Genomic DNA, 9,132 nt, shown 5'->3' with positions numbered 1-9,132 from the left:
GAAACAAACTGAAGACTTGAGAAAATTGTTCAAAAATTTCAAGTTTACAAGTTCAGCCAGAGATATGTTTCTTTGTGTACGGTGCACAACATAATCAAGGAGAAGTTTAGTTACAGTGCCAGTTATCTTTCCCCTGACGAAGCTGCGCTTTGCATCGATACGCGTGGGGTTCTCCTGGCAGCCATCCACTGGCTCTGACCACTTACAGCTCTGAGCACGGGTCTACTTTGGACCCCTGGGGTTTATGTTTCTTCCCATGCGCTTTGTATTTAGCGCCCTGTTGGCTCCATTTTGACCTTCTCCAGGTTCATTATCTTGCAGCTTATTATAGGCACTGTTCTTAGGTTTCCTCCTCATGGACTGTATTGCGTGAGTATGCCTACAGTGTGCATAGTATTACTTGGCTGGGCTCTCATCTTAGAGGACCTCTCTACTGGAATGTCGTTTGGACAGTGTGGCTGTTGTATAGGGGCACTATATGCCTCTTGGGGTTGCGAGTTATTGTGGGCCTGAACATATCACAGGCATAACTGTGTTTTATATCCTCAATTGTCAATTACGGTTGCATGAAACTGATTCCATTGTCTCCCCCCCCCCCCCCCCCGTTTTTTTGTGTTGCTCCAATACACACAAGGGAAATAGCAAAACTTGTATAATTGCAATAAGTGAGAAATACTTCATTTTCTGGAACAATTTCAAGGGTGCCAACACTTTCAGCCATAACTGCAGATCGGGATATATTCACGTATGATTTTTTTTAATGCCCTTTTACGCTATGAAACATGAAGGCTATGGCCAGAAAAATGTAGTGTAAATTAAGCAATATTTTTAGTACAGATTTAAGTGCATTTCTGTTACTGTTCATCTTGGTGGGGAAAAAAAAAAATGCAAAAAAACCTCAAAACGCCCACATCCATAATCCCACCCACCTCTCAGCACTGAAGCAGGTGCTGTGAGGTGGGCGGGATTATGGGTGGGGAGAGCAGTGAATATTAATTTTCTATAATAGCGGACACACTGATCGGTCCAGCCGTGGGTTACTGCAGCAACTGAGATGATCACGTGTCTGCTATTAAAGAAAATGAATATTCACTGCTGCCCAAGTCCATAATTCAAGGCATGGGGAGCAGTGAATATTCATCTTGGATTAGCAGTCAGCTGACGTCTGTGTGTCACTGGGCACATGGCATTGACGTCATGAGCTGTCCCGCTTACACGCCAAAGTCAGTCGCCGGCATCAGAAGAGGACACTGAGCACATGGAAGGTGAGTAGTATCATTTTTGTTTTATTTGTTTTGGTATGTGGCATAACAGAAGACATACATACCAGGATGGGCCCATGATAGTAAACATATGCACCAGTATAGGCAACATTTATACCTGATGGGGCCCAGGATGAAGGACATTACCCTCATAACAGTGTCAGTAAGCAAATCCCACCCCATAACAGTGCGTCATGACCACATTTTTTTTGCTTCAAAATAAAACCTAGGTGCGTCTTATGGTCCAGTGCGCCTTATAGTCCGAAAAACACAATATGTGCATAAAACAAAAACCATATCTCACATGGTTACTCCAGCGATAACCCTTGTGAACCCATACAATTTAGACACAGGCACAGTCCAAAAGGGTAATTCAGTTTTGACCTGTAGACCATCGTTGGTAAGTTTGTACCCAGAGTGTGTGAACCTGGTACATAAAAGGAGTATGAAGTAAGGGGTTGTACAAGGAGCAGCACACAATCCTTATATCTGTAGAAAGGGTTCGTCTTATTCTTCATGACAAATAAAACATTAACTATATCATGTAAAGAAATAAGAGACTACCCTCAAAATGCTGCAGATGAACACCTATCTGGCTTACTGCTTGGTCTCCCTGCCCACCGATACAGACGAAGGTTCAGCTCACATTTCAATTGGAAGAGTGGCGTAAGCTGCTCCCATATTCAAAACTGCCTGATCCTCGTCTCCTGACATCACCTGTCAGGTTAGAAGTAGGACGACCCTATATAGATAAAATGATCTCCAGGTTCAGCCAACTTAAAGTGGTATGTGGTAGAGAACAGTTCTGATATAAAAAGCTTGTGATGATTTAGCGTCTAACATCGTAGAAATATTCCAATCTCCTGGTATACAGCACTGTGTGCCATACAGCATGCCAAGCCTACTTCTTGTGATAACCAATTGTACAGAAGACTACATGTCCTTAAACCGCTAAAATATATACATACATATCTGCCTGGTGAGTGCATAAAGGACACCCTTGGCATCTCTCCGGTCAATGGAGTGCTATGAATACGTATAGCCGCTCACGGTCTGATAGACAAGAAGAAGTCTTTTACCTCTTGCAGCGAGTTCATTTTATATACATACATTATTCAAGAAGTCATTGAGTTAGAAAAGCATTTTATAGGTACATTTCTGCATATTTTTTGTTGTAAAGGAATACTCATCCTACTTTAACAGATGCAATATTCTTTCACAGTCTAGTACACACTGCATTACAGAATACAAAATAAAAGGTGTACCAAAGAGATCACTCGTCTTCAGTTCTGCTCACCTCTACATGTGCAGTCTAACCACAGGTCTATAAATAATCCTATACAGACGTCACCTTTCCATAATATTTTTTCTATATACATATAAAATGTTGCATTGTAGTAAAGATAACAGCCCTCCTTTCCCGTCCCTGCTTTTACATAACAGGACGGCCATCTTATACTACAGCATCCCAGTGTATTGCACACAATGTCAATGCAGTTACCTTGTAACCAGCACAAAAGCAAAAGACACAAAAAGCTGTATACCTCGAGTTGTAACTTTTATGCCTTTTACATTTTAGCTTTCTGATGCTTATGGAAGTTAAACCTGAAAAATATATACTATTCTGCACAGTATCTGCCTAGTAATTAAATAGCATTAGCTTTTCTTAGTGTAAGACATGGTCACAATGTGAATAGGTATTTTGACTACAAGTTTAATAACATCACAAGATGACGATTAATCGATTGTGATTCTCAGCGATCTTAGGAAAGTCCAGAAATCTTCGGTATAAACAAAATGCATAGATCCAGTTACCCCGAGGCAGAAGAAAAGCCGTTCACTTCTGAGTCAGCTCAAATTCCTTCAGCTGCTGTCGATACCATTCTGGTGCCTCTGGGCCATTTTTCCCTGCAGAGTTGTGGTCGTAGCCGTACGCCACGGTAAGTTCCTCGTCTTTTTCCACTGCTGCAATGGTTCGGATACACTTGATATGTCCAAATCTGGGATGGACAAACCTTTAGAAAATGAGACAATACAGAAATCAATAGAACATTACAGTTTAGACAGATGTTCTTACACCTTACTATCTTCACACATATGGTAACGCTTATTTTCTTACAGCTCATGATTTTTAAGGCTGCAGCCAAGTGAAAATATACACTGGAAGACAGGAAAGACATCTGCAACTATAAATGCCAACATTGTAGATATGCAGGCAATGGCAGGTATTAGGTTATCTGGCATTATAGACCCCCACCTACCAAATAGGTCACACATTAAAAGGGAATTGGTCAGTATAAGGCAGTGATGGCGAACCTATGGCACGCGTGCCAGACTGGGCACGCAGAGCCCTTTGTGCTGGCACGCGTGCTGTCGCCACATTCAGCCACTTTGCACTGTCGGTGTGATCGCGCCGGCAGTTCAAAGTGGTGTTGGAGCAGAGGAGACATTTCTCCTCCCTCTGACACGCCTCCTCTCCTGGGCCGCAGGCCTGTTGCCTAGTAGACGGAGGAGCGTCAGTAGGCGGCGCCGGCGTCTTGTGGCCGCGCGGGAACTGACTGAGGACCCAGCAGCGCGCAGCGGTGGAGCGAGTGCTGGGAGGCGAAGTTTTTTTTTTAAATTTTTAAGCGGTGTGCGGCTGTGCCAAGTTGTGGGGAACAGTGACAGCACGGGGCAAACATTGAGAGCACGGGGCATACGGGACAAACATGGAGAGCACGGGGCAAACATGGAGAGCACGGGGCAAACATGGAGAGCACGGGGCAAACATGGAGAGCACGGGGCAAACATGGAGAGCACGGGGCAAACATGGAGAGCACGGGGCAAACATGGAGAGCACGGGGCAAACATGGCTGCAAGGATGGGAGAAACGTGCAAAGATGGGTTAAACATGGCTGCAAGGATGGGGTGGGGGGGAACATGCAAAGATGGGGGAAACATGGCTGCAAGGATGGGGGGGGAAACATGGCTGCAAGGATGGGGTGGAAACATGGCTGCAAGGATGGGAGAGAAACGTGCAAAGATGGGGGAAACATGGCTGCAAGGATGGGGGGGGAAACATGGCTGAAAGGATGGGGGGGGGAAACATGGCTGAAAGGATGGGGGGGGGAAACATGGCTGAAAGGATGGGGGGGGGGAAACATGGCTGCAAGGATGGGGGGGAAACATGGCTGCAAGGATGGGGGGGAAACATGGCTGCAAGGATGGGGGGGAAACATGGCTGCAAGGATGGGGGGGAAACATGGCTGCAAGGATGGGGGGGAAACATGGCTGCAAGGATGGGGGGGAAACATGGCTGCAAGGATGGGGGGGAAACATGGCTGCAAGGATGGGGGGAAGCATGGCTGCAAGGATGGGGGGAAGCATGCCAGGATGGGGTACATTTAGCAGGAAGGGGAACATTTACCAGGATGGGGGATACATTTACCAGGATGGGGGATACATTTACCAGGATGGGGGGGAAACATGCCAGGATGGGGGTACATGAACATGCCAGGATGAGGGAACATGCCAGGATGAGGAAACATGCCAGGATTGGGAACATTTATCAGGATGGGGTACATTTACCAGGATGGGGTACATTTACCAGAAAAGGGGACATTTACCAGGATAAGGGAACATGCCTGGATGGGGTACATTTAACAGTATGGGGGAACATGCCAGGATGGGATACATTTACAATGATGGGGTACATTTACCAGGATGGGTCAATGATGGGGACAAATATACCAGAATTTGGGAAATATATATCAGGATGGGGGACATGTTTACCAGGAAGTGGCCGAGGAAGGGGGACATAGCTACACAATGAAAGGGGAGGGGAGCAACTCGCACATCTTTATGGGATTTCAAGATGTTCAGACTTTGAAATGTAGATGTGGATTACAGGTGACATCTGATTGTATTCCAGGCTAAAATCTCTGTCTAATATGCTGCATTTTTTTCCAGAAAGATCAATCCAACTGCTGTGTCTGGAAAGGGCTCAGCTTCAATGTGTGGTAAGCATGCATGAGTGTGATGCCCCCCTGCTGAAGAGAAGACTGCAATGGTAAGGTTACAATCAATTATTTACATAATAGGATTGGTTGGCACTTCGGAAAAAAAAAAAAAAATGGGTTTAGGGCTACAGTTTGGGCACTCGGCCTGTGAAAGGTTCACCATGACTGGTATAAGGTATTAGGGTGCAGTAAGACGGCCATATAGCACAGACGACGATCATATTGGAATTCGGGCAATATGGTGGCTCAGTGGTTAGCACTGCAGTCTTGCAGTGCTGGGTTCTGGGGTTCCAATACTACCAAGGACAACATCTGTAAGGAGTTTGCATGTTCTCCCAGTATCTGCATGTTTTTTCCTCCGATTTCCTTCCACACTCAAAAGACACACAGAAAGGGAATTTAGATTGTGAACTCCAATGGGGACAGTGTTCCTGATGTATGTAAAGAACTGCGGAATAAATTAGCGCTATATAAAACAAAGATTTATTTAATTCTTGGATTGCCCAGCGGCTCTCCTACTCAGAGCATGAAAGCAGATATTTCTACATAGCTGACACATTCGGGCTAGGAGAGCAGTAATCCAGTCAGAGCACTGCAGTGCAATCATCGTCTGTGATATATGGCCATCTGACTGCACCCTTCTAACAGACTTGCTGACTTAAAAAAAAAAAATAAATAAAACAAATCTGTTTAATGTTCCTCTTGTGCATTTTATGTGAAACATATACTTAAGTATATTAACATAAATGCAGTGCTCATGAGTCAACCCCTGTCATTCCTGATAGTTTTCCGCCTATGCTCAGTAATAGGGAAGAAGTCAATCACTAGTGCAAACCATCAACTCCTGACTGAATATTGTGGACTCCTCACCAGAAGCTTCACATTAACGACACCGCAGGCACTTATTCAGAGAAACGTCTAGCGTCCTCTGCAGTCTTTCCTTTGCCCCTTTATGGGTGGTGGGCAGGCCTCTTCTCACTTCTACATCTGTTAGAACCCAATTTTAAAAAGGTGGTGTGCTCTTTCCATAAAATACAATAAAACAAAAAAATAAAAATGTCCACCCCAGAGTCTCTGCCCAGTGGCAGTCTCTTTGTATTTAAAAGAAATCGGTCACCAGGTTTTTAACACCTAAGCTGGGAGCAGCATAACTTAGGGGCAGAGATCCTCAATCTTATCCTCATGGGCTGCTTAGTGTAGTTTTGATAAAAAACACAATTTAAATCAGCAGGAGATTATCATTACAGGACTAGTTGGTGTGCTGCAGGTAGTCCAGCATATTCATGATATAACGAATAGATCTGCAGCAGAGAAAGCATTGATTTTATCAAAATAGGAAACAGCTTAGTAAGTAACACATAGCTGGAATCAGGGTCTCTGTCTACATTAAGCTGTTCTCTGATGAAGTAGCAATAACCTGGTGACAGATTTCCTTTAATACTAGTTATATGGGCATAGAACTTCTGTCCAAAGTAGTACCGTATTTTTCGTTTTATAGTATAAATGAAGAGATGGATGTTTAAAAACCGCGCCAAAGACCACTAGTGCAGGAGATGGATTTAACGTGACTTTATTCCATATTCAGGTCTACGCGTTTCAGGAGCGTCCGCTCCCTTCCTCAGGACAATACAGGCACAAGCAACATCAAAATCAGCAGTCAAAGAATGAACCGAAAACTTTATACCTTCCGGTGTGACGTCATTAGTACGCCCATGTTTGTAGAATCAATTTTTCTCTAGAGGAAAGTCGGTTGTTGAAATATTCCATCTTAGGTGAAAAACGACCCTCTGCTGCTGAATCCACACACAGAAGAAACTGGTCACGCCAGATCCAAGAAACACGTATAAAGTTTTCGGTATAAAGTTTTCGGTTCATTCTTTGACTGCTAATTTTGATGTTGCTTGTGCCTGTATTGTCCTGAGGAAGGGAGCGGACGCTCCTGAAACGCGTAGACCTGAATATGGAATAAAGTCACGGTAAATCCATCTCCTGCACTAGTGGTCTTTGGCGCGGTTTTTAAACATCCATCTCTTCATTTATACTATTCATCACTGGGATGACTGCTGCCTTTGACCCAATCCATATGCCTGCATAGTGGTTGTGACTTTCACAACTACACTTGGTGAGTAACCTCTGCGAATCATACCCCATTTGTTTGTCGGGTAAGACCCTATTGCGCTCCTTTTCCACAGTGTTTTGCACGTATTTTTCGTTTTATAAGACGCACCGGATTATAAGATGCACCCCAAATTCAGAGCAATAAAAAAGGTGACAAAAAAAAAATGGGGTCCGTCTTGTAATCCGGTGGTGTCTTACCGGAGGGGGCGGCAGCGGTGGTGGTGGAGGTTGTGCTGGTGCAGTGGCAGAAGCTGGGGCTCCGGCGGAGGCTGGTGCTGCTGTGCTGGGGCAGCTGTGCTTGGGCTCGGACTGCGGACGATGAGGGCTTCAAAGAAATGGCGCCCGGAGTTAGTGCAGATTGAGCTCTAGGCTCAATGGCAAGCCGAGGTGTCATCTACGCAAGCGCCACCACCGGGCACCATTTTCAAGTCCGCTGGAGGGAGATCAATGGGTCAGAGGCTGCGCCTGCGCAGATGAGAGCTTGAGCCAAGAGCTCCAACTGCGCACACGCCGACTCTGGGCGGTATTATTTGAAGTCCTCACCGCCCGACCTACAGCGCCAGTAAAGCCGATGGAGACCCCGCACAGCAGACCCTGCTGCTGACACTGCACAGCCGCCCCAGCACCACCCTCCACAGACCCTGCACAGCCGCCGCAGCATTCCCCCGGGCCCCTTGCGACCTCTCTCCCTCACCCCGGTAAGCTACATTCAGATTCAGATGCACCCCTCACTTTCCTCCCAAATTTTTGGGAGGAAAAGTGCGTCTTATAATCCGAAAAATACAGTAAGTACATTTCAGTAATTTGTTCAATACTTTTTGCCTGTGTCATTTCTCATTATCTCATATCTCTTAATTTATGGACATCTATGGTCTGATTTCTTAGCAGGTGTAGATTGGATGGGTTGTTATCGGCATTTAGTGAGAAATTCATGTCAATGGCACCTTTAGAAACATTAACTTAGAAAATTGGTAACGTGTCCAATACTTATTTTACCCACGGTATTCTCGACATATGCTCCTGAAAAATTATAGAATACGTCTAATGAGCCTTGTAGTGATATGTACAAACAGTTTCTGGTCTTCGTTTTCATATACATCAGGTATTTATTGGAGATCAGATTTAGCGTTCGGTTAAGTTTTTTTTTTTTTTTTTTAGAGATGTAGGAATTTCATGTAGTTCAACATTTCCAGTATCTTAGAGTATTGTACTCACGTGTCATAAATACAGTTAGGAGAAAAAGAGTGGTTGGCCTTATGTCCCAAGGATGCACAGTATTTGGTAGTCACATTGTAGGGATCTGGCACATCAATTACAGTTTCATCGTCTAAAGATATTGTGTTGCCATTTAATGACCAGTCTCTACTATCCACCTAGTGGGGAAATAAGAAAGTGTACATGATTTGTCATATATCTTGGAAGAGGAAGTGAAGTTCACAGTTTTGCTTAAACTTCAGAGTATCCATATTCTTTTCCTACTATTGTACTAGAAAAGATTAGGTAGTCAACCCAACTGTGTGTTATCAATGCCAGCTTATTATAGGGAATCTGACAGCTGATACATGCTGCGCAGTCCACAGGTAGCATGAATTAACCAGAGCTGCATGATTTCTGTCTGGTATGGTTAACTCTGAAGTGCTGCGGCGTTTAAGAGAAAAACAGTTTAATAATCGCCAGGGGCCAAGCAGCACAAAAAATAGTTGAACAGGCGAGTCCCGGTGGCTTCTCCCTTCCCGTTGCCCTGTCAATACAAC

At 44.6% G+C, this 9,132-nt stretch overlaps 1 protein-coding gene across 1 annotated transcript in view; it reads right to left on the bottom strand.

Moving 5' to 3' along the window:
- Positions 1 to 2,960: 2,960 nt before the first annotated feature.
- Positions 2,961 to 9,132, bottom strand: part of SETD7 (SET domain containing 7, histone lysine methyltransferase) — an 80,648-nt gene continuing 74,476 nt past the window's right edge. Inside the window, exons 7-8 of the mRNA XM_075348504.1 lie at positions 8,594 to 8,751; positions 2,961 to 3,277 (exon numbers count right to left, since the gene is read on the bottom strand). Coding sequence (XP_075204619.1) covers positions 3,100 to 3,277; positions 8,594 to 8,751 — 336 coding nt within the window. The 3' untranslated portion in view covers positions 2,961 to 3,099. The remainder of the gene's footprint in view (positions 3,278 to 8,593; positions 8,752 to 9,132) is intronic.

Source organism: Anomaloglossus baeobatrachus, chromosome 1 (assembly GCF_048569485.1).
Source record: "Anomaloglossus baeobatrachus isolate aAnoBae1 chromosome 1, aAnoBae1.hap1, whole genome shotgun sequence".
Lineage (NCBI taxonomy): Eukaryota > Metazoa > Chordata > Amphibia > Anura > Aromobatidae > Anomaloglossus > Anomaloglossus baeobatrachus.
Note: the sequence above shows the minus strand (reverse complement) of the source record. Positions and strands in the feature narration are given on the sequence as shown.